This window comes from Lithobates pipiens, unplaced genomic scaffold (genome assembly GCF_037356315.1).
Source record: "Lithobates pipiens isolate NorthernLeopardFrog02 unplaced genomic scaffold, aLitPip1_a1.2 Scaffold_11, whole genome shotgun sequence".
NCBI classification, from domain to species: domain Eukaryota; kingdom Metazoa; phylum Chordata; class Amphibia; order Anura; family Ranidae; genus Lithobates; species Lithobates pipiens.
The window spans coordinates 17336500-17362933 of record NW_027507696.1 but is presented as its reverse complement, the minus strand read 5'-3'; the positions used below and the strand labels follow the sequence as shown (position 1 = coordinate 17362933).

Here is a 26434-nt window from a genome sequence, read left to right as displayed (position 1 = left end):
TTATCTGCTGATTGTGGGTGCAATGATTTACAGGTCCAATACAAAAAAAAAAAAAAAAAAAAAAAAAACAATAAATGCATATTTACCTGCAAAAGAAAAAAAAATGCATTGATTTTTTTTGTAAAAGGTTAACTTATCCTTTAAAAAGGGCTGGTTTTGCTGTCAGCTGATGCATTTACTACCACAGATATTCACAAACATGCTGCATAGATATAACCAAGATACAGCAAAAAAAAAAAAAAAAATTAAAAATTAAAAGAAGAAGAGCAAAACAGTTGCTATAATAACTGTTATTTTATTTTTTTGTTTTACTAAAGAATAAAAAAATTGGACATTAACAAATGTAATTGAAAAAAGCAAAAGACATTTTCAGTACTTTGCAAGAGAAAAAAAAAAAAAAAAAAAAAAAAAGAAGGACTACACATTTTGTAAGTTAGGGGCAAGTAGGATATAATAATACTAAATGCTTTACACAGAAAGGTGGCAAATACAACACACAGGAGGTCCTAGAGATACTTACAGATGACAGGGTTTAGCCTCACAAACTCCAAATACCTCCTGCATTTCAAGTCGCCCCTGCTACCCCACTCCTACCTAGAGTGGATTCTCATTTATCAGCCTAACATCTTCAATACCAGGGATATGCAATTCGTGGACCTCCAGCTGTTGCAAAACTACAAGTCCCATCATGCTCTGCCTCCAGGTGTCATGCTTGTGGCTGTCAGAGTCTTGCTACACCTCATGGGACTTGCAGTTCTGCAACAGCTGGAGGTCCAATAATTGCATATCCCCGTTCTATACTGTCATTTCCACTTACAACAATTTAGAAGCATATCAACAAATACAAAAACTAGAACTTATAAAGTGGTGCAGGAACAAAAAAAAAAAAAAAATGGCACCATTGTAAGAACAAAGACTTTTAGACAGCAGTTATATTCATGTGACAGTAGGAGAGTAAGGAAATACACAACATACTGTTTAGGTAAGAGCAAACGCTATGCTACAATGCACACTTTAACTGCTGGTATTGAGGTAGTATTTCTACCCTAAAGCTCACCACACAGCTTACATTCTGATTGTACACCCCTTAGATCTACCAAAAGCTACATAGTGCAAGAGCCTGCCTGACTGGACACAAATTTGTTAGATTTGGCAGGTGCTCATATTACACAGTACTGGTGATCTAAAGTTTACTGTACAAGATTGTATGGTCAGATTGTAAGGTGTGGCGACTTCATCAAAACGGAGTGTCTTCACTATTCCGATAGAAAATCCATACAAGCAATCGGGAAGCAATTTTATGTCACTGTATGCTCCATATGGTGCAGCACAGATGAGAATAAGTATGCCGTTGTTTTTTGTGTTTCAAGAAACCTCAAATTTTCAGGATCCCATGTTTAAATAAATCCAATTTCTGTATTACACTTGGAACAATTTTTATTACATATTGTATTTACAGAGATTGCACCAATCGCCTATTTACATAATCAACAGTCCTAGGCCCTTCCAGTACCACGCTGTTATGACGATAACCATAAAGACAACCTTGTTGCTACACAGCACATTGAAAAAATATTTACAAAACACTGGGGAAATGCTACAATAGTCGAAGAACAATAACTGTTTTATTAGGTACACCAAAAGAACATATTTACAAAAGGCTGCTTTCCCCAATGTACAGTGACTCAGGTCTTCAAGAAACTGCTCAACGTCCCCCAACAAGCACCTTACAAGATGTCTGCACAAGGATGGATTTATATTTCTGGGTGTACGTCTTCAATTAGGGTAGAAATTTGAAAGAGTCCATACACCACATCTGTGCAACTTAGCAAGTCAAAGATGCATCTCGATTGGTCAGTAGATCTGTATTTCCAAGTGTTACCTAAAAACAAAATGGGGAAACAAAAACATCAACCATTTAAAAAAAAAAAAAAAAAAAAAAAAAAAAGTCTTGATATCCAAGAATGGGGCAGGCACCAGCTACTGTTTAGAACCCTTTCACACTGGAGGTGGTGCAGGCGATTTGAAAGCGGCTCCCATTCACTTCAGGGGTGGTGGAGGAGCACTGTATACACCACTCCTGCACTGCCCCAAATATGCTGTTTGCAGCACTTAAGCTTTCACACTGGGGCTGCAAAAGAGCCAGTTCATAGGTGCTATTTTTCTTGTAAAGTGCCTCAGTGAGAAAGGGGTCTTAGAGAACTGTGAACATGCTAGAACAGAAGGGCAGCACAGAAATGCTATTCTATGTAGTGACAAAGGCAGGTTGGAATACATAGGAGGGGGCTGCAAGAATAATTCAAGCTTGAGGCCCCTGGAATCAACATCCTGTACAGGACTACTACCGATTTGGGTGTAGTGGTTGAATATTATACTCGGTGGGCATATGGAATAAGAAACAAACTAATAATGCTTGCGGTTTTAGCATTGATTGGCACAAAAGGATAAAAACACACTTACTGTAAAAGCACTGCTCCCAGTACATGCATCAAGGTGATAGGCATACAATACAAAAAGATCTTGAGATAGCCGTGGATGATATCATTCAAATGGTTCCAACTTCCGTACGCATTGTGTCCTGGGTGGGATGCCTTGTTACTTGCACTGGGGGCAGTGCTTTTACAGTAAGTGTGTTTTTATATTTTTGTGTCAAATTTTAAAACAGAGCGCACCATTAGTCTGGTTCTCTAATTTCTTATGCCCAGCGAGTCTGATACTGAAGCACTACACCAAAAGCGGAGTTCAGCAGTGGGCCCGTTTGGATTTTCCCCCAGAGTGGAATGCTTTGTTTGACTTTCCTGTTCGTTCAAGGGTCATATTTGTCTGGTTGTTTCATATTTGAGAGGCTGACTTGTCCCTTGGTGGTGGGGATTGTGCAAATCGTTTACATCTATGCTGAATTTATCATTCACACCAATTGGTGACATCTGATTCACACTGGATGTTTTTGGACTTTTCCCTGTATTTATGCTGTTTTTTAGTGATTATAGGCGCTTCACTCTGTTATACACAGAATAGGAGTTCTGATTTAACAGATGTACACAACTGATGTGTTTAATCAACCGGACGTGAATTACCAGCAGTGTGTCAGCTCTGCTTTGAAGGATGCAGTATTGATATAAGGTGTTTCAACAAATAGACTGAGTCCCCTACTGTTTCAGTGCTGCTAGTGTTTATTTTCCTTAAACACCTTATTTATACAATTGCTTTTATACGGTAATAGCAGCTTTTTGTGTAATAGGATTTTTTGTACTCACTGTAAAATCCTTTTCTCTGTAATTCACAGACTGACAGCTCCTCTCTTTAGACTATTGGGTTGTTATGCCACCTTCAGGAGAGGGCTAGGCATTACATGTTAACATGCGATAATAAAACTAGAACTTTCTAGTTCAGCCCAATGGGAAGTCCCTTAGGTAACAACCCCTCAGGATGCTACTGCGGCCTCAGTACGCCAACAAGCAGTATAACGAAGAAAAATAGGAGGGGAGAGTGCGGTGTCAGTCGGTGAATCACAGAGAAAAGGATTTTACGGCGAGTACAAAAAATCCTATTTTCTCTTATATTCACCGACTGACACAGCTCCTCTTTAGACCATTGGGATGTCCCTAAGCAGTGCCAAAACGAGGGGTGGGAAAAGAGCAAAAAAAACGTCATCCACCATGGTATGTGGGAGCCAGTACAAACTTTACCCACAAAAAACTAGTGTGTGGATAAACCACCATAAAAAATAAATAAATAAAACAAACACACAGGGTTCATCAACAGAGAAGCACTACCCTTAATGCACTGTTGTAATTTGTTTCCAGTTTTGGTGCAGTTTGAGGGTAGTGCTTCTCGGTACCTTTTTAAGTTAATGCACTGTTGCATTTGTTTCCACAGTTTTTTGTGCAGTTTAACTTAAAAATGTACTGCGTTTTACCCAAAAGGAAAAAAAATTGTATGTGCAATTGCAATTATACAGCTGCCTGCAATACTTTGAGGCCAAAACAGGCATCAGCCAATCCACTGACATTTACCTTGTAGAATTTTGTAAAAGTGTGAACAGACGACCAGGTCACTGCTTTACACACTTGAGTGACAGGCGATTGATGTCGGAAGGCCCAAGACATTCCGATTGTCCTTGTAGCGTGGGGCGTGACCGAAAAGGGGGCACCTGCCCCTTCAAGGCATTGGCCTGTACAACAATCTGTCTAATCCATCTGGAAAAGGTGGACGACGAGACCGCCATGCCCTTTTTCGGACCAGTCACCGAAACAAACAAGGGGTCTGACTTCCAGAAGGGAGCCGTGACAAACACCCCACAGAGCCCGAACCATGGGAATGGAGGGCCACCTCCTTAGGATGTGCCGGCTTAGGACAGAGATGGTAACAATGCTTCATTGATGTGGAACGCCGAAAACACACAACAGAAAAAAGATGGTTGCGGATGCAACACCACCCTATCCTGTGGATAACCAGATAGGGCAACTTGCAAGACAAGGCCGCCAGTTTCGAAACCCTCCTGGCCAAGTGATGGCCACTAGAAAGACCACTTTCTGGGAAAGAGTCAACAGGTGAATCTCTGATATATTCAACTGGCGGTTTCTGAAGCGCAGCTAACACCAGATTCAGACTGCACGGGGGTAACGGTGGACGCACCGGTGGAACTACACTTCAGACCCCTTGAACAAAAGTGCTCACATGAGAGCGAGACGCCAGGGGTCGCTGAAAAAAAAGACAGCCAAGGCTGATATTTGTCCCTTAATGGTGCTTAAAACCAATTTCTGGTCTACACCTTGCTGTAGAAACCGCAGGATCCTGGATACAGAAAAGGAGCACGGATGCCATCCTTTCTCCTCACACCTGGAGATGTAGACCTTCCAAGTACGATGATATATCTTCCGAGAAGATTTCCGTGCTCTCAGCATAGTTGGGATCACAGAGTCCGAAAGACCCCCGCTCAACAACACCTGGCTCTCAATACCCATGCAGATAAAGCGGGCGATAGTAAGGCAGGATGGAGAATCGGACCTTGAGACAGAAGGTCCTCTCGCAACGGCAGTCGCCAGGAAGCATCTACCACCAGGCGCACTAGGTCTGCGTACCAAGGACGCTGAGGCCAATCTGGGGCAATCAGTATTAATGGGATCCCCTCTGCTTCCACTCTTCGAAGCAGACATGGTAACAGTTTTAGTGGAGGAAAGGCGTAGATCAGCTGGTACTGATCCAACGGAGCCACCAGCGCATCTGATACTTCTGCCCACGGATCCCTTGTCCTGGACACGAATCTCGGCACCTTCTGAGACGGGAGGCCATAAGAATCACGTCTGGTGTGTCGCACCCCAGGCACAGTAACCTGAACACCTCCGGATGCAACGCCCATTCTCCTGGGTCCAGCATCTGGCGACTTAGATAGTCCGCCTGCCCGTTCTCCACTACCGGGATATAAATGGCCGACAGGGCCGGTACATGTCGGTCTGCCCACCGAAGTATGTGAGCGACCTCCCGTGCAGCGGCCGAGCTTCTTGTTCTTCCTTGGTGATTGACATATGCCACAGCCGTGGCGTTATCAGACTGGATCCTGATCGGATGCCCTCGCAGTCTCATCGACCATGTGGAGAGGCATAGCCTGATCAGCAACTTGGATTCCTCCGTCGACCAGAGACCCTGACTCCACTGAACTCCCATTACTGCACCCCAGACGGTTAAGCTGGCGTCCATTGTGATCACCGTCCATTTCAGAGGTAAGAACGACTTCCCGGTCTGAAGTATCAGGGACCTCAGCCACCAGATCAGGGAATCCCTGACTAACTGGCTCACCTGAATCTGTTGATCCAGGGACAATGGAGATTTGTCCCACTTCGTCAAAAACTCCTTCTGCAGAACTCTGGTGTGGAACTGGGCATATGGTACTGCGGTTCATCAGCAGTTTTACCGCAGCTCTGAAAGTCTGCAGCTTGTCTAAAGGGAGAAACACTCTCGCTTCTATGGAGTCCAGCAGCAAGCTTAGGTACTCCAAATGCTGAGTCGGTACAATCACCGACTTCTTTAGGTTCAACAGCCACTCAAATTCCTGCAGGGTCCGCATGGTGATCGCCACATTCTCCTCTAACTCTGAGGTGGAAGATGCTCCCAGGAGGAGATCTAGGTAACTCACGATCCCGCGCTGTCACAGCAATGCCAAAACAGGAGCCAATACCTTGGTAAAGACTTGGGGGGGGGGGGGGGGGGGGGGGGCTGATGCCAAACCACAGTGAAGAGCCACAAACTGGTAGTGGGCTTCCCCAACTGCGAATCGCAGAAACCTCTGATCCTGAAGGAATAAGGATACGTGCAGGTACGCATCCTAGATGTCCAAAGATGCCAGGGAGTCCCCTTGATGGAGTGCAGTGACTACTGAGGGAACTGATTACATTCTGAACCCCTGTACTTTTACAAAGTAATTGAGGGCTTTTAGGTCCAAGATTGGACGTACCCCTTCCTTCTTGGGGACTACAGTTTGAGTAGAACCCCTTATTCAACAGCTCTCTTACCGTCCCCAAGAGGGCCTCCTGGCGAACCGGGAGTACGGGTATGCTGGCGGGGAAAAGAATCTGTTTTGCAGGCAAGAGAGGAACTCCATCTTGTAGCCAGAGGAAATCAGATCGCAGACCCATTGGTCGGACAGCCACAAGGTCCACTGGGCTGCAAACTCCCAAAGGCGACCCCCCCCCACCGAGTTGCGAGTGGGGGCAAACCTTCATGCGGTAGCACTTTTGCTCGCAGGCTTGTTAGGCTTGCGGTTCCAGGGATGCTTTTGTTCTTCAGAAGTCGTCCTGTTGGGCTGGGGACGTTTGCCTGAAGCGTCGGGCGGACGAAAGCCATTTGTGAGCGGAAAATGAGGGCCCTTGCCTACGGCATGGCTCCTTAGCCTTCCTAGCCAGTACTCTGACCACCTGTGGCATTTTTAATAATGTCATCCAAAGAGGCTCCAAAGAGCCAGTCGCCAAGGAAGGGTAGATCCGTCAAGGCTTTCTTGGATGCCTGGTCAGCCGACCAGCATTTTAACCAGTGTCACGTCACAAACATACTTAAGGCCTGCATTAGTTGGTCTGCTAGTTCCACGCAGACAGGAGAAGCCTGTTCTCCCAATTCATGGTGCAATAGTTTTGTGCACTCAGTGTCTGCGACACAAATGTGGATGCCAGTACTGATCGTATGGTTGACCCCACAACCGTAAACAAGTAACAAGCCACTGCCTTCCTGTCCGTGGGATCCTTAAATGCAGGAGTCCCCTCTATCGGGATAGTGGTTACTTTGTTTAACCTGGATACTGGGGGGTCCACGAATGAAGGAGCCGACCACTTCTTGAGAAGGCTTTCCTCAAAAAGGGGTAACGTACCGCCATATAATTGGGGACCGAAAAGGTCCGTTGTGGTTGACCCCATTCCTTGTAAATGAACATGTCAAAATAAGTTAGATACGGGAACACCTTAGGTGAACGGGCTGGCTTACGGGACCCAAAAGGGACCGTTACATCAGCAGAGGGATCTGCTGGCTCCTGAATTTTCAGGGTATCACGCACAGCTGTGATAAGTGCTCCAACAAACGCTTTATCGTGCACGGACCCGGACGGGAACTCATTCTCACTGTCCGAATGGTCCTGGTCAGCGTCATCTGAAAACGACAGAGCAGGGGTGACCAGCCTCAGCAGGCCAAAGTCTGCATTAGAGCTCTCCACGGAGGGTGGGGGCCGCTTTATAGCACCCCGCACCGCCTCCATCTTGGCAACGAACGGATTGAGGACCGCCGTCAAAGCGTCCATGGGCACTGCGCATTCCGCAGGCGAACCGGTTGTAATTGCCTGGATTTGGGGGAAGAAACACCAGTTTCTGAAGGCATGCTGACCCTACCCTGTCTGCCACCTGTTGGGGAACTTAGGACAGTGAAAGTCCCACCCTCCTTACTGCTGCTGGCTGAGGGGCTCTTTCCCACAGGACTCACCACCCTGACAGGTTCTGCGCTGTCCAGAAAGTAGTGCCCGTGTTCTGACAGTGCCCAGGTGCAGAGGAATTCGCTCTGTCATTCAAAGCTGCCGCTTATGGTGCTGAAACAGCTCTGCAATGTGCTTGGGCTCAAAGAAAATGGCCGCCAAAACGTCCAGCATAAGGACATAAAACACTGGGGAAATGACCGCCAGACTACAAGGACACATGCTGTCTCTAGGGAAATCTGAAAAAACATGCTCAGGCTTTTAGAAAATGGCAGCCGGGCAACAGGAGAGCATGCCGTCCCTTGGCCATACCCAAGATGGCCACTGAAAAACCAGGTATAGTGACTGAAAATGGCAGTGACCAGCGCTGCAGAGATCAGACACAACCTCACAGGCACCTCCAGGGAAATAAAAAAATAAATAAAAAACCACACACACACACACATCACAGGACACTGCCAGCCAGCGCAGCCCCCCCCCCCCCCCCACTCAGGAATGAACAATAGACCATTCCTGAGTGCTGCGGAGGAAGTGGATTCTTGCTCGATTGTGATGCTATACTTTCTTTTTTAAAAGATGTACACAACTGCATGCTAGTTTTTTAGGTCAGAGTCTCAAAGACACGGCAACTTTTTCAGATGGAGGTCAGGAATGACAACTTGCAAATTCTCTCAGCACATGTTTCTATGCAGCAAAAAGAAAGCTATACTACTTTGATGTATACTTTTAACATCAAATTATGTTAGGGTATTGGGGGCCACCAGTTATCCAACACATACTAAACCTAACAATTCTTGAATTGTAGGCAGGGTAATCCTTTAGGTAATAGAAGCGCTCTCTCCCCACTGCTTCTAAATTCCCATTTAATAAAATTATTGAAAATCTTGAGAAATGTCCTTCAAAATAAATCTCCACCCCCCCCCCCCACACACACACACAGTAAAATTCTATATGGAGAATTAAAACACTGACTATGAAGGCATCTAGAAATGGAAATGCGTCTAAGCACAAACAGGCATTTTACATTTCTTAAAACTCCAAAGAACGCTGCATTATACAAATGTTACATGAGTCCAACGTACATGGTCTGTGGATTGAAGAGTTGCGATAGTGGGAAACACTGTGAAGAAAATGACTGGGTTCCCAAATTCAAAGCCGGGTTAAGAGCTGAAATAAATAAATACATCATTACAGTACAGGTCATTTTTTTATGATCAGAAATCCATCAAAAAAATTTTTTTTTTTTTAATGCTTATACCTGAAAGGGCAGGATTCAGGGCAGTCAGTGAAATGCCTCCATTTAGCTGCAGAGCAGCAATTGGAATATGCAGACCAGTACCTGATACAAGGAAATACAATGATCATTTACTCATAAAATAGCCAGGAAATGGATTTAACAACAATTTCAGTACTTTAACTGCAGCCAAACATCAAACTAAACAAACAAACACACTTTAACTACTTCCCACCCAGCCAATGTACACAAACGGCCGGGTGGGCGCTCTCTCCTGAGTGGACGTTCAAAAACGTCCCTCAGAAGGAGGGGGATCGCACACGCAGCAGCAAGATACCGATGCACTCATCTCACGGGCACACGGCACATCTCTAATCTGTGATTGGCCCTCCTAATCACATGACGGTCGTGTCCAATCCTAGCCATCGTGTATTGCAAACAAAGCGGGTTGTTAGGCAATTGGCTCAGCACTCCTCACATTTGAAAGAGCGGCTTGGCGCAGTGATAAAGTTTCTCGCCTTTGGTGGTACTACCGTTTGGCTTCATACCAGCATTGAAGGCAAAGGATGGTCACACCTTATATTGGACTCGATTTCGATTCCTCTTTGGTTAGTTTTCTTTTTTTTGCAATTCACAAAATGTAACCTATTAAAAGTGGTTGTAAACTCTGTTACACCACTTGTACCCACAGGCAAGCCTATAATAAGGCTTACTTGTAGGTACAGTGAATATCATCTCCTAAACATGCACAGTTTAGGAGATATTCACAGCGCATGCAGCCGATGACATCGTCGCATGTGCTCTGAAGGTCCAGCTCACAGTGCCACTTATGTAGCCAGAGGCCACAAACCCAGGAAGGAAGACAGAGTGAAGATGTCAGCTGTCGTGGCGCTGGAGGGCCTTATTCTGAGGCAAGTCTATCATTGTGTGCTCGTATGTGATGCATATTAGCACATTATGACATTGCTTTGCGTCACCCGCCCCCCCCCCCCCCCCCCACGGTTTACAACTGCTTCAACACTTCTATTTCTTGAAAGCCTTCTTGAAGTGGTAGTAAGGGCTTTATTTTAGGCTTACCTGTAGGAGCAGCAAATATTCCCTAAACGTGTACTGTTTAGGAGATACCTACTTTAGCAGAGAGAGCCATGCTGCGACTGACATCGTGGCTCTGCCGAGCGGCAGCTGCCCGCAAAACTTGAAAAGCGGGTTGCTAAAAGCATATACATACACACATACATACACAATCATTCTTACTAAAAACATACCTGCAGCCACAAGAAAAAAAAAAATTTTTTTATTTAATTGCAGCCTGAATTGTGGATAACAAAATATCAATAACTGTAAACTTACCCTCTGCCAGTTTAGCCATGAGCTGCAATCTTCCAGTTGCCCCCAGATCAATCCCACTGCGTTCAAGATCATCATTATCAAGGAACGAAACATCTGTACTGCCATCACCACGATCTGTCACATGACCAACTTTCATAGGTCGACCTGCCAATTCAAATCCATTCAACTGATCCAGGGCTCGCCGAGCACACTCTGCATCTGAAAACTAGAGCAAAATCAAAATGAGCACTTAAAGCGCAACTCCAGGCATAAAAGTTACCAGCCAAGGGCAGTTTCCTCCTGGTAACCATAACTGCATACAGTATTTACTTACAAAATAGATTTTTTTACTTTTGCAAAATACTAAAAACACAGTTACTCGCTCACAGAGGGACACAGAAGTTAGGAAGTCTAAAAGCAGCCCAACAGAGGAGTGGGAAACACAGCAAACACTAAGGTCCAAGAAACAAAAATGGGGCCTGCCTGCAACTCAATCAGCTGCCTGAAGAACCTATGCATGAAAATTGAGGCCAAAACATCCATCTGATATTAGAGAATGTGGGAAAAGAAGAAGGCAAGGTAAACAAATACAATCAGGTAAACAATTCTTTTTGCAGTTTAAGTGGGGAAACAGTTGCTCGATGATGAAAAAGGTCTCACTCACAGCAGGTCTAGTAGAGTGGGCCTTGATAGGAAAGGGTAGAACAAGATCCTATAAAACATAGGCTAGGATGATGGTCTGCCTGAGCCACCTAGAGGTGAATTATGGTCTGCCTGAGACTCCTAGAGAGATAGTATAACAAGGCGGCAGAGCACATTTATGGGGTACATCCAAGAAGACAGAAAAGGAATAGGACTTTAGGAAGAAGAAGTAACAGATTCTCACAGTCTGAACATCCAGACAATAGGAACAAAATTTCCTTTAGCAAAAAAACGATGAAAAGGCAGAAACTACCTCTGGCAAAAAGAGTCCTGGGTCTCAACCATTCCAGCAAGAAAGGATTCCTTACACTCCATTTGCAGACATTTGGCTACAAGAAATATCAACTTATGGGCGAGAGTAGTAGAAAAAAAGGAATGTCCCTAATGGGTTCAAAGAGTTTCTGAAGTACAGAGAACTGGGGGGGGGGGGGGGGGGGGAAACGGATGGAGGGAGCTAAATTAAAGACTCCTGTACAAGGTCTTAGAAAGGAGTAGGGCACTCTGAATACAAGAAAGGGCAAAACCCTGGCCCAGGACAGCGCAGGGAGCAAAATGTTGGTCCAGACCCACTTGTAGGGAGGAGGTAATTTGTCCCACAGAGAAACTCTTAAGGTGGAAGCCCAGAGTATGCCTTCCATGACCATTGACAGGACTTGCCAAAAGTAGCCTACCTAGTTTTCAGCATCAGATGCACAGAATTAGATATGCCTCTCTCACTCAAAACCTGCACTTCCAACAGTCATGTTATTTAAGCCAGTGACTGAAGCAAGATAGTAAAATAGGTCCTTGGGACAGAAGATCCCAAAGATCCAGCACACGTACTTTCTGCCAGTAGTCTTACCACATGGCTTGAGCCATTCCAAAACAGTGAGGGTCACAAGAAAGCCGCACCCCCCCCCCCCCCCCCCATCTCAATCATGTGAAATAGCTGAGGGAGAAGATTCAGTAGAGGAAGAGAAAACAGGGTGTACTGATCCCATGGAGTAAACAGAGCATCCACCACGTCTGCTAGACCATGAGAATCCCTGTTCCTAGGAACAAACATGACCAGTACATTGTCCAGCATCCTCAAAGTGTGACAAAGGTACTAAAACATCTCTGGGCGTAGAGACTTTAGCTGATCTAGATGTTGAAGTCTCTGGACATATGCTTGGCAATCACCCATTGGATATACAGTATCTCACAAAAGTGAGTACACCCCTCACATTTTTGTAATATTTTATTCTAGCTTTTCATATTACAACACTGAAGAAATGAAACTTTGCTACAATGTAAAAGTAGTGTGTATACAGCTTTTATAACTGTAAATTTGCTGTCCCCTCAAACTAATACAGCCATTAATATCTAAACCGCTGGCAACAAAAGTGAGTACACCCCTAAGTGAAAATGTCCAAATTGGGCCCCAAGTGTTAATGTTAGAGGTCGACCGATATGGGTTTTTCCTCGGGCCGATATATGATGTTTTTTTTTTTTTTGGAAGGTGGCACAGATTGGCAGGTGGCGCTGGATGGCACTGGCAGATGGTACTGACAGATGGCACTAATTGGCAATGGCAGGATTCTCAGGCAATAGTGTAAATTAGGCCCAAATTGTTATTAGAGGTTGACGAATATGTTTTTTTTTGGCCAATGCCGATTTTTGCAGCCCATTTTTTTTTTGGGCAGGTGCCATCGATTGCAGATGGCAGGTTTCACAGCCAATAGTGTAGCTGAAACCCAATGCTCTCTGCAGCGCCGCGGTGTGTGAAGCTGGAGGGAAAGAGAGGGAGAGAGAGAAGCTGACAAATTCAGTGCGATGTCGGAGGTGGGTGGGACCTATCAGCTATCCAGCCAATGATTAGTCTGCTAAGAAAGGGGCAGGGTCAGATACACGTAGCAACCCGCCCAGATCCCATTGGCTGGTGTTGGATAGCTAGGTCCCGCCATCCCCCCGACATCCAACCTATATTTTGACAGCTCCTCCCTCTCTCTCCCCATACAGCGGCACCGCTCTGCCAACAGAGTGTTCCTTCTCCGCACTCTGCTGGCAGAGGTACAGCCAGTGTTCAATATCGATCTAATTTGGATAATAATCTGCAGATTTCTCCAAAATGGCCAAATATCAGCCGACCTCTAATATTGTGTGTAGTCACTATTATTTTCCAGCACTGCTTTATCCCTCTCGAGCATGGAGTTCGCCAGAGCTTCACAGGTTGCCACTAGAGCCCTCTCTTCTACTCCTCCAGGACATTACGGAGCTGGTGGATATTAGAGACCTTGCGCTCCTCCACCTTCCATTTGAGGATGCCCCACAGATGCTCAATAGGGTTTAGGTCGGGAGACATGCTTGGCCAGTCCATCACCTTTACCCTCAGCTTCTTTAGCAAGGCAAGTGTGCGTCGGGGTCGTTTTGTTGGAATACTGCCCTGCGGCCCAACCTCCAAAAAAGGGAGAGGATCATGCTCTTCATTGAGGTAACCATGAATGCCAATATGAACTGTAACATACCGAACTATAGCTCCCCAGTGCCGGCAGCACTCACGCAGCCCTAGACCATGACAAGACACACTTGTCTTTTCTATTCCTCACCTGGTTGCCGCCACACACACTTGACACCATCTGAACCAAATACATTTATCTTGGTCTCATCAGACCACGAGACACGGTTCCAGTAATCCATGTCCTTAATCTGCTTGTCTTCAGCAAACTGTTTGCAGGCTTTCTTGTGCATCATCTTTAGAAGAGGCTTCCTTCTGGGATGACAGCCATGAAGACCAATTTGATGCAGTGTGCGGCATATGGTCTGAGCACTGACATGCTTACCCCCCACCCCTCTGCAGCAATGCTGGCAGCACTCATATGTCAATTTCCTAAAGACAACCTCTGGATATGACGCTGAGCACGTGCACTCAACTTTTGGTCGACCATGGCGAGGCCTGTTCTGAGAGGAACCTGTTCTGTTAATCTTTTATATTTCATCAAAATATTGGGTCATTTATTGCCTTTGTGCGCTTTAAAATTAACTTTAGTGAAATGTTGCATTTCCCAGACCTTTGCAGTAAAGTATTTAAACATACATTAAAAAAATTGGAACTACCAGTAGTTTATACTCTAGGGCGGGGGTCAGCAACCCATTGATCGCGGGATACCCGTCGATGACCGGCAGGTGACAGGTAGACCACGTTCCTGTCTTCCCAACCCCCGGTCTGCACTGCTTTCTCTGCCTCCTGTGAAATTCTTCACCCTCTGCGCATGCCCAACCTCTTCTCGGTCTTCTCGGGAGCCGGCACATGCGCAGAGGGTGAAGCATTTCACAGCAGGCGAAGGAGCAGAAGTATTGCGCACAAAGTGAAAGCAACTATGCCGAGCAAGATCAGAGGCCCGAGGGTACACAATTTCATGCGCAAGATTGAGAACTGCGTCCAGTGAAAGAGCCGAGCAGAGACAATCTCACGGGTATACACAGAACACACGATTCCAAGGGCAGTCTGTATGAGGAGAGGTGAGCTGAGTTGAGTAACCACACACAGATTTAACCCTGCAGAGAGCCAAGTGGGTGACTCACAATTAACCCTTGTATTGCCAGACAACTCGGCCCTATTGACACCGTCCACTGCCCAAATGACTGACAGTCTTCTGCTCTACTGACCCCTGTACACTGCAATACAGAAAACTGACCTCGGTCACTGAAGCTACCTTTAAAGGTAGGCCAAGTTTATATTTTTTTAGTTCATTTCTTTAAGAGCCCGTTCACACTGATTGCACACAAAACCAAAACGGTTTAGTGTGCAGGCATCTGTCCGTTTCAGCTGCAGTGAACCGCTGGTAGGTGGGACGTGTAATGCACATTTAAGCATATCAGTTTCCCTTATTTGTCACCACACAGCAGCATGGTGCATTGCGTTTGCTGTGTGCCGACATGCAGGGACATCCAGTGAAAAGCGATATTATGCAAGTAACTGCACACAGTGTAAAAAAGCAAAAAACAGGGAAGAAGGGGGCCAAATCCTGATGATCTCTGATCTCCTCAAATGTTGTTCAGGTAGATCTCCACCTTATAAAGGTTGCTTCTCCCTTCTCTAGCGTATCTGTTTTCAGAAAATATTTTGGGCATTGGTGTGCAAAAACTGCCCTGGCAGCAAAAAGGTTTAAATATTAGACTCTACCTTGGCTTTACATATTCTAATTAGCACTAGATAATTCTATCTGCATAAAGCAAATGTAGGAAGCTACCAGCATGTCGAAGCAAAAAAAATAAAAATAAAAAAAATATTAAAAAAAAACGTAACTTTGCAAGCCAATAATATTTACAGAAAAACAAAGATTTTACCGTGATAAATCCATAACCCTTGGATCTCCCAGTATCAGGTTCTCTAAGAAGCTGAATGTTCTCAATCTGAAAAATAAAATTATTCTTCCTTCAGCATTGACAGCCACAACTAAAAACAAAAGTCAATTATAGATTGTACATTCAAATGAAAAGCGCAAATAACCTTTCCAAAAGGTTCAAAAATTCCTTTTAGCATGTCCTCTGTGATATTGAAGTGCAGAGAGCCTACATAGAGGCGCATGGGTCCAGCATTTCCTCTCTGCAGATTATTTGCCATAGCAGCCAAACGGTTCTTCTCAGCCTTTAAAAAAAAAAAAAAAAAAAAAAAGTTCAAAACAAATACAGCACAGTCACACCTGTACAAATCTGCTCTCTTTTTTCACAATGCTTTCACATATTTATTCTGAGGCTTTACCCAATAATGAAAATTACCTTGTGCTAACACTCTTTGCAACTGACAAAACTACTGTAAATATGAACGGTTATGCAGAACAGTATGGATCTTGATAAAAGACGGTACAGTGACCAGCACAAACATTCCTAGGCTAAAAAAAAGAGACCTTGCACATGTACTTGGGGGGGGGGGGGGGAACACAAACACAGGTAATATGATTCATGTTAATTGCTATGAACACTTAAATGATGCAAAGCCTTAAAGAGGAAGTAAACCCTAATGGGTTTACTTCCTCTTTGATTCCCTGCAAAGGTAAAGCATAATGGACTACTATGCATCGCATAGTAGTCCATTATGTGTCACTTACCTGACACAGGAGCCAGCGAAGTCACCGCTGTCCCCTGTAGTTCGGAGCATCCATCTTCTGGGTGGGTCTCGCTGCTCCGCCGCTGTCATTCGGCGACGCCGCAATGATGTTACTCCCACGCATGCGCACGGGAGTCGCCACTCGCGGGATATTGCCGGTGACAGCGGCGCATGCGCCGTAGACAGCGGTGCCTGTCTTGCGGCAAATATCTCCTAAACCATGTAGGTTTAGGAGATATTTCTTGGATATACAGGGTTAGCCTTAATCTAGGCTTACCTGTAGGTCAAACATCAGAAATAAAAGTTTTTCCTCTGCCCTGTAAAGCACAGAGATCCAATGTAAAAAAAATGGGCAAAAAAACAAAACACAAATCTGTAGGAAATGAACAATGCCTACCTGTGAAGCCTGTACCATGATTGGTACACCTAGCAGTCTCTGGCCAGTTAGGCCAATGGCCAAAGGTACAGACTGGATAGCTACAAATTCAACATATGCAATGCCCTTTGATCTGCGAGAGTTTCTGTCTGCAATAATTCTCACATCTCGTACCTAAAAAAAAAAAAAAAAAAAACAACAACAAGCTAAAGGATTTTTGAATAAACACATGAATAAACAGACAAGCTTTTATTATTATCATCTTACTTTTCCTACAGCAGAGAAAAAGTCCTCCAAGTCACGTGGACGAATGCGAGCAGCCAGCTGCATACAAAATACTGTTCTTGCATCACGTTCTTCTGGAGTTAGGATGGGTTCCGGTTGCCTGGTAGGGATTTAAACAAGTGTTAAACAAATTCATATGTAGTTAGACATGAATAGAGTGTCATACACACATTAAATTTAACCTCTTCCCGCCGCCTGTACACATAAGTGGCCTCAACTAAGTGGGACTTCTTCTGTGAGGCCACATATATGCATACCAGTGTTTTTGCTGGGAGCACACTGCATAGTGAGCTACAAGCATGGAGACCAGGCTCTCACCAAGAGCCCAGGGTCCGGTACTAACAAATCAGGAACCGGGACTCCAAGTGCCCGATTGCTGTGATAGTCTCAGATTGGCCATCAGTCACTGTGCAGCCCAGCCATGTGTTTTTTTTTTCCTCCTCTTGAAAGACACATTGTATGTTTCTCCCCTTGCTAGGGGAGAAAAATGTAAACCATTGTTTCTGGGCCCTACTGGTACAAACAAAAAAAAAACAATGTACACATGTGGTATTGCTGGAATCAGGAGTAGAATAATTTTTTGGGGTTCTTTGGTGGTAAGGAGATATGTTACCATTTACAACCAAATGAAAGCCCAATTTGTCCAAAAAAAGATTAAGATATAATCCGCCTGGACACACAAGTAGCTGCAATAATATGTACAGTGTTCCTAACATGTGTCAAAGTTGGAGAATTTTGTCCAGGCATTAAGATCATGAAGGGGTTAAAACAAATAAAATGTATAGTTGTATGTCATCACAACATCTTAGGTCTAAGGACAGTACCTTGTGCCAAAGCATAACCCTGAAGCTATGAGCCAACCACTGAAACAATCGGCACCAAAAGCTACCATAAATCTTCTGGAGTACTCCAGAAGCACTATAAAAAAAATAATTAAAAAACCCACAACACTCAACATACAAAGTATTCCAGACTGGCAAAGCAGGTGGCATTTTGAATGCACCCCTCTTGGTGAATAGGCAGCCCCATTAAAAGCAATCGCATACATGTAATCGCTCATGCAGTGAGCACATGCGAGTGATCAGCCCTGGACGCTGACTGCCTGCGCCCAGGGCTGATCACTAGCACGTGCTTGCTGCATGAGCGATTACATACGAGTGGGCATGATTAGCTGCCTGCCCCCTCCACGAGCTGGGATTCTCATAGCTAACCGAGCAGGTACATTTGCCAGGTGTTACTATACAGCGCATCAAGCAGTCACATCGCTTCACTTTTTCCACATTTTGTTACAGCCTTATTTCAAAATGGATTAAATTAATGTTTCTGAAAATTCTACAAAAAACAATACCCTATAATGACAACGTGAAAAGAAGATTGTTTGAAATCTTTGCAAATTTATATAAAAAAAAATATTTAGGGTACTTTTATACTGAGGCACTTCTCAACTGGCAGTGAAACACTGAGCGCTTTTCATTCATTTCAATGTAGGAGGGACATTTGAGGCATTCTATTTTTAGCTCTCCAAACATGGTCCAAAGATGCTGCTTGCAGGAGTTTTCACCGCCCCAGTGTGAAAGCATTAATTTATTTGAATGGAAATAGGATTTCGGGAGCTTTTCAGGTGCTTTTTTTGGCGTGAAAGCGCTGAAGGGGGTCTAGGTATTCTTGGCCTTCGCCATGACACTCAAAATTGACCTCATGCGCGTCCCGTTTCCACTGATCATCCTTGGGATGTTTCTACAACTTGGAGTCCACCTATGGTAAATTCAGTTGATTGGACATGATTTGGAAAGGCACGCACGTGTCTATATAAAAGGTCCCACAGTTAACAGTGCATGTCAGATCACAAGCCAAGCCATGAAGTCCAAGGGATGGTCTGTAGACCTCCTAGACAGGATTGTATTGAGGCACAAGAACATTTCTGCAGCATTGAAGGTCCCAATGAGCCCAGTGGCCTCAATCACCCAATAAAGGACCAGGACTCTTCCTATGGTGGGCTGCCTGGCCAAACTGAGTGTTAGTCAGGGAGATGACCAAGAACTACATGGTTACTCTGACAGAGCTCCAGTAAAGGTGAACCTTCAAGAAGAACCACCATCTCCACAGCACTCAACCATTCAGAAAGACGAAAAAAAGAACATTCCATAGCTCAACTCACCAACAAGTCTGCTGAGCAACCAAATTAACCTGTCCAACAGTCTGTGTTAAAAACAGGGATTTAGTTAGCATACATTTGCAAATGCATGCATAAGTTGCAAGGCCTCTTTACGGCACCCTGTGTATGCTTGCAGTCCTAACGCTACTGAATTTATGAGCGTCTCCACAGTGGGAGCACATGCATTCTAAAGGATAGATGAGGGGCAGGTGGGCCTGGAGGCAAGCCAAACCCCCATTAAAAAGGAACAGGAGCACACTGGACACCAAGCACAATGGCAGCAAAGGTGCCCAGTGTGTCCTGGACCATATTCAGTAGTGTTAGGACTGCAAGCACACACAGAGTGCCAACTAAAACCCTTGTTTTTAGCACAGACTATTGGACAGGTTAATTTGGTTGGTCAGCAGAATGGTCTGTGAGTTGAGCTATGGAATGTTTTTCCATGTTTTTGCCCTTCCATGTGCTCTTTGCTGTCAAGGTCAGTTATAGGTTGGGGCAGGGGTCATTTGTTTGTTACTCCACCATTCAGGCCTGTATGGTAGAGTGACCAGACAAAAGCCACTTTTGAACAGAGATTGATCTCTTTTGCCTGACCGGCAAGCATCATGTCTGGAGGAAACCAGGCACTTGTCATCAACTGGCCAATACCATCCCCTACAGTGAAGCATGGTAGTGGCAGCAGCATCATGTTGGGATGTTTTTAACCATCAGGAACTGTGAGACTAGTCAGGATCAAGGGAAAGGTGAATGCAGCAATGTACAGAGAAAACCTTGATGAAAACCTGCTCCAGAGTGCTTTTGACCTCAGACTGGAGCGAAGGTTCATCTTCCAACAGGATAACAACCATAAGCACACAGCCAAGATAACAAAAAGGAGTGGCTACAGGAAAACTCTGAACGTCTTTAAGTGGCCCAGCCAGAGCCCAGACTTGAACCTGATTGAATATCTCTGGAGAGATCTAAAAAATGGCTGTAGAATCAACGCTCCCCCATCCAACGTGATAGAGCTTGAGAGGTCCTCCAAAAGAAAGAAAAATGGGAGAAACTGCCCAAAATGTGTGCCAAGATTGTAGCATCACACTCAAAAAGACTTGAGGCTGTAATTAGTGCCAATGGTGCTTCAACAAAGTATTGAGCAAAGGCTGTGAATACTTATGTACATGGGATTTTTCTTCATTTTTTTTTTTATAAATTTGCAAAGATTTCAAACAAACTTTGTCATTACAGGGTATGGTTTGTAGAATTGAGGAAAATAATTAATTGAATCCATTTTGGAATAAGGCTGTAACATAACAAAATGTGGAAAAGGTGAAGCGCCGTGAATACTTTCCGGATGCACTGCACCCATAGAAACCACAGCAAAATAAGAATAATGCAAAACTAACATTTTTAAACAAAACACTTTTTGCAATATAAAACAAAAAATACCTGATAGGACTTTTTTCCTTATGTCTGGGGCTGCGACTTTTGCTACGTGTGTGGCGCCGCCTGTTAAATTAAGCATTTATTTTGATTAGCAGTTCATTTTTGTTCACACAAAAACATTAAAAATACTAAAGAGCTATTATTACACAAGTATTTTTTTCATAAGCGAATTTCATTGTAGGTGGGTTATAAAATAGTCCTACTGCACATCATGAAATATCAAGAGGAAAAAAAATTATATATTTTTTTAAATTTTCACTTAAAAATGTAAACCTCTACAATTGAGTGAAAAAAAGCTGTAGTTAAAATAATATTTCCATATTTATTTTAATCGCTTACAGCAATCTTCTTGCCAAAAAGTATTGTTCTGTTCACAAACAGTATATGCATTACATTTCATATTTAAAAAGGACAATGGAGGAGCAGAAGCCTCCTTGGATAATTAACAGCATATCCTAGGAAAATCTTCTCAATATTGACCGTGCCTGAAAACAAAGTCCCTCCATAGGCTTGAGAGGGGTGAATGGCTCCATTTAATCCCCTGGGGGGGTGCAGGAGGGTGGTTCGGTTGATGTAGTTCAGCAAAAGTAGTATACCTGTACTTAACCCCTTCACGCTGACCATGCGCAAATATGCGTTCATGGCTTGAAGGGGTTATAGCGTTACCGTCTTTTAGAGCCAGTGTTTGGCTTTTTATTGATAACAACCGACGCTGGGCTGTTATCCTAAAAGGAGTGGGAGGGGACATTCCTTGTGATAGCAATAAAAGTGAACAAGTGTTTTTTTAAAAAGGGACAATGTTAAATATAAAAAAATTAAAATTGAAAGTGCCCCGTGCAACAAAGAAAAAACGCATACGCAAGTCAAGCCCGCAAATGTAAACAGTGTTCAAATCACATGTCAGATATCGTTGTGATAGTCAGAGTGAGAGCAATAATTCTAGCAAAATACCTCCTCTAACTCTAATCTGGTAACTGTTAGTTAAGTAGCCTATGGAGATTATGGGTACCGTAGTTTGTCGCCATTCCACGAGTGTGCACAATTTCAAAGAACGACACCCTAGGCATCTATTTACTTTCACATTATACAAAATATAAAAAAATTGGGCTAACTTTATTGTTTATAGTTTAATCTTAATTCATGAAAGTGTCTTTTTCCACAAAAATGTTTATTTGAAAGACTGCTGGGCAAATATATGATAAAAAATAAAATTAAAAAATTGTAACAATCACCCTTTTATTCTCTAGGGTCTCTGCTAAATTATATTATATATATGTATACATGTTTGGGGGTTCTAAGTAATTTTGTAGCAAACAATACAGATTTTAACTTGTACGCAACAAATGTCAGAAATAGGCTTAGGCATGAAAAGGATAAATTACTTTTCATGTAATTAAAATACACACTTAGGGCCCCATTCACACCAGAACGCAGCATGGGAAACTCTGCAAGATTCCCGCACTGCGTATAAAACATACTGGGTGTGTGGTCTGCTGTGTCAACGTACTCCCAACACACAATAACAGAATGCAAATGCAGTGTGTTTGCTGCACTGGATCACATGGTACCGCAGTATCATGCAATTCAGTTGCAGTGTTTTAAAAAGTAGTTCATGCACTACTTTTGGTGCGATCCAATGCGATTTCAGCCCATAAACACTGCACTGAATCGCACAGAAAAAAAAAAAAAAAAAAAAACACCACAACTCCTCCTCATGGTCAGTTTCTCACCCAGGACTACGGTGTCTGGAACGTTCATCTCGTCGGCGATCACGACTCCTTGAGCTGTATCGTCTTCCTCGGCTGCGGCTTCTGTGCCTGCGCTCACGGCTTCGGTGTCTATCCCTGCTGCCCCGACGTCTGTGCCGGTCCCTACTCCGACTATGGCTGAGTAACAAGAAGGTAATAGATTTAAAATGTACATCCATTTGAAAAATCCCCAAAAGTTTTGCATCATGGAAGTTGTGGCGTGGTCCCTGATGAGGCCGCTGATCACATTGCATGTCCAATAGCTCTATGTGTGGGTCCAGAGCTTGAGCTTTTAAGTTCTAGCCATTGACATAACTGAGCCCTCTGAGTTTTAGTGCTCCTATAGCACAGTGGAAGAAACGTAAACCTATGTGCACCATAAAAGTAATTGACTATACCTCTGGATATCAGCCTCAAAAGTTTGACGCTTGTATCCCTCACAACCATGATAAAAATGCAAAGGCTGAAGTTCACATAAAATCCTGAAGTGTCCTTTATGCTTTAACCGGTTCCCGACCAGCTCACACAGCTATACTGCGGCAGAATGCCTCTCCTGGGGGAAATCCCGTATGGGTATGTCCTTCACCTTTTTTCGGCCACCAGAGGGTGCAAACCCACTGCACGGCGGGGGACCCAATGCGCGTGACCAACCACCGCTGGTCACAAGTGCAAGCATGGGGATCTTTGTGTGTAAACACAAATCCCTGTGCTGTCAGAGGAGACATGTCGTTTGTTCCTAGCAAGTAGGAACAGCAATGTCTCCTCTCTTACTCAGTCCTACCCCTCAGAACACACATTTAACCACTTGATTGCTGCCTAGTGTTAACCCCTTCCCTGCCAGTGACATTTACACAGTAATCAATGCATTTGTATAGCAGTGTTCTCTGTAGAATTGTCAATGATCCCAAAAATGTGTCATAAAAAAAAGTGTCCGATCTGTTCGTTGCCTCTCAATACCTCTAAAAATCGCAGATCACCGCCATTACTAGTAAAATAAAAATGCCACAAATCTTTCCCATAGTCTATAGGCGCTGTAACTTTTGCGCAAACCAATCAATAAAAGCTTATTGTGATTTTTTTTTTTTTTTACCAAAAATAAGAATATATATATCGGTCTAAACTGATGAAGAAATGTGTTTTTTTTTCTATTTGGGGGATATTATAGCAAAAAAATGTAAAAAAAAAAAAAAAAAAAAAAAAATTTTCCCAAGATTGTCGCTCCCTTTTTTTCTTTATAGCACAAAAATAAAAACAGCAGAGGTGATCAATTACAATCAAAAGAAAGCTCTATTGATGTGAAAAAAAAAAAAAATAAATAAAAAAAAAGGACACTTAAACCCCACTCCTGCCCAGACCAATTTTCAGCTTTCGGTGCTCTCACACGTTGAATGACAATTAGTACAATAACACTGTAAGAAAAATGAATTTTTTGTCCTTTTTTTCCCCCACAAATAGAGCTTGCTTTTGGTGGCATTTGATCACCTTTGGGGTTTTTTTTTTTTTGCGCTATAACTGAAAAAAAAAAAAAAAAGACCGAAAATTTTGAAAAAAACAACGCATTTTTCTTTGTTTCTGTGATAAATTAATAATTTGCAAAAAATTTTCTTCATAAATTTTGGCCACAATTTATACTGCTACATATCTTTGGTAAAAATAACCCAAATTAGTGGATATTATTTGGTCTTTGTGAAAGTTAGAGAGTCTACAAGCTATGGTGCGAATCATAGAAAATTGATCACACCTGATGTACTGGTGGCCTATCTCATTTCTTGCGACCCGAACAAGCCAGGAAAGTACAAATAACCCCCAAATTACCCCTTTTTTGAAAGTAGACATTCCAAGTTATTTAGTAAGAGGCATGGTGAGGTTTCTGATTTTTTTCCCGCAATTCTTTGCAAAATGATGATTTTATTACATTTTTTCCCCACAAAATTGTCATTGTAATAGGTTATTTCTCTCACATGGCATGTGCATACCACAAATAAATGCCCCAAAATACATTCTGCTACTCCTGAGTATTACGATACCACATGTGGGACTTTTTCACAGCCTAGCCACTTAGAGAGGCCCAACATGCAGGGAGCACCGTCACGTGTTCTAGGAGCATAAATCACACATCTAAATTGTTGACTACCTATTAAATTTTTGAAGGCCCTGGAGCACCAGGGCAATGACACATGACACCGACGTGGCACTGATGACACGTGGCACTAACACGTGGAAGTGGGGGCAGGTGGGCACTGACACGTGGCAGTGGGGCACTTTATTTTCGTTTTATTTTTTTATTTATTTTTTTCACTAACCACTGCATCTCTGCAGCGGTTCATCTCTTCCTCCTCACACGCTGTGTGAGGAGGGAGAGCCGGCGACGAGAGGTGATCTCATATGTTTACATATGAGATCATCTCCCATTGGGCACGCCGATTGTGCTGTAAACGGCCGCTGTGATTGGCCGTTTACAGTTATCTGTGACTGGCTGTGTCCAAGGGACACGGCCAGCACCGAACTTCCAAGATGCGCGCCCGCGGCAGTACGCAGAGGGGAAGTAAATAGGAGGACGTCCAGGGACGCCCTCCCGGCAGTTAGCATCCGCGCTGTAGCCGTCTTTTGGCTATAGCACGGGCGCAAAGTGGTTAAAGCAACGCAGTGCCAAATTGTAAAAAGTGCTCTAGTCAGGAATGAGGCAAAATCTTCTGGGGCTGAAGTGGTTACAAAACATTCCCGAGTAACTATCATAAAAAGGTAGCAAAGGCCGCTATATTTCATTTCTCAATACTGTGGCATGGAGCAGCATTGCAGAGTAAGGGGAGGGTTAACATCATAATTAGTAAAAGGGAAACATGGTATATATTCCTGGAAACTGTTGTTAAAATTCACTTTCAAAGGAAGTATACACCTACCGTATTTATCGGCGTATCTCACGCACTTTTTTCCCCTTAAAATAAGGGGAAAATCGTGGGTGCGTGTTATACGCCGATCACCCGCCCTTCTGCCTTTTGCCGCTCTCGGCTATTTTCGGCCGCCGAGAACAGCCGAAAAAAGCCGAGAGCTACCGAGCACCGCCGAGATACACAGGACATCCGCTCTGTATCTCGGCCGCGCCATTTTTAAAACGGAAAGCCTGCAAAAGAAACTGACATGCAAGGCTGCAAATGACTGACAAGGCTGCATTGATGGGCATATAAATGTAAGTTTTTTTTTCCCTTAAAGAGGAAGTAAACCCTGATGAGTTTACTTCCTCTTACATTCCCTGCAAAGGTAAAGCATAATAGACTACTATGCATCGCATAGTAGCCCATTATGTGTCACCTACCTGACACAGGAGCCAGCGAAGTCACCGCTGTCCCCTGTAGTCCGCCGCATCCATCTTGTTGGTGGGGTCTCGCAGCCCCGCCGCTGTCATTCGGCGAAGCCGCGATGACGTCACTCCCGCGCATGCGCACGGGAGCCGCCACTCGCAGCATATCACCGTTGACCGCGGCGCGCTCAGTGCGCCTGCACGCTGCTGTCTACGCCGCATGTGCCGTAGACAGCGGTGCCTGTCTTTCAGCAAATATCTCTTGGACCTACAGGTAAGCCTTAATCTAGGCTTACCTGTAGGTCAAAGTTGGTTGTAAGGGTTTACAACCACTTTAAACGTCCCTCCTAAAAGTTTTTTTCTTTAAAATCCCCTCCTAAGCTTAGGGTGCGTGTTATACCCTGATAAATACAGTACCTTCTACGTCGATCATGACTTCTGCTCCTGCTCCTTTTCCTGCTTCTACTTCTCCTACAAACAAAGAATACATGCAATTACATACTGTGCAGTACAGGGACCACAGATAAAATAAAATAACATAACAGAGGGAAAGAATCCCTGATGGTAAAGGTATACCCCACCTGCTGCTGCTACTGGCATTTCCAGACCGGCTGCTGCTTGTCTCTTTCACCTGTTCATTGTTGGTCTCTTTTGCCTCATTATTGTTTGTCTCTTTTGCCTGTTCATTGTTTGTCTCTTGATTGGGAGTTTCTTCCTGTTCAGCCCAACAAAAAATGCCACACCGACAGAAGATGGTCAGGGAGGTCCCAACATAGAATTACATGGAAGATAATGCGGCAGAGTAGGGAAACAGCAAAAAGACAGAACACAAAAAAACAAAAACAAAAAATTATTAGCTAGGA

At 43.9% G+C, this 26434-nt stretch overlaps 1 protein-coding gene across 1 annotated transcript in view; it reads right to left on the bottom strand.

Annotated features, from left to right (window-relative positions):
* Positions 1–279: 279 nt before the first annotated feature.
* RBM23 (RNA binding motif protein 23) overlaps positions 280–26434 on the bottom strand; it is a 44182-nt gene continuing 18027 nt past the window's right edge. Inside the window, exons 3-14 of the mRNA XM_077468998.1 lie at positions 26153–26286; positions 25989–26042; positions 22256–22411; positions 20529–20588; positions 16928–17045; positions 16682–16834; positions 15688–15825; positions 15525–15590; positions 10536–10740; positions 9210–9290; positions 9034–9118; positions 280–1882 (exon numbers count right to left, since the gene is read on the bottom strand). Of these exons, the coding sequence (XP_077325124.1) occupies positions 1879–1882; positions 9034–9118; positions 9210–9290; positions 10536–10740; positions 15525–15590; positions 15688–15825; positions 16682–16834; positions 16928–17045; positions 20529–20588; positions 22256–22411; positions 25989–26042; positions 26153–26286 (1254 nt within the window). The 3' untranslated portion in view covers positions 280–1878. The remainder of the gene's footprint in view (positions 1883–9033; positions 9119–9209; positions 9291–10535; positions 10741–15524; positions 15591–15687; positions 15826–16681; positions 16835–16927; positions 17046–20528; positions 20589–22255; positions 22412–25988; positions 26043–26152; positions 26287–26434) is intronic.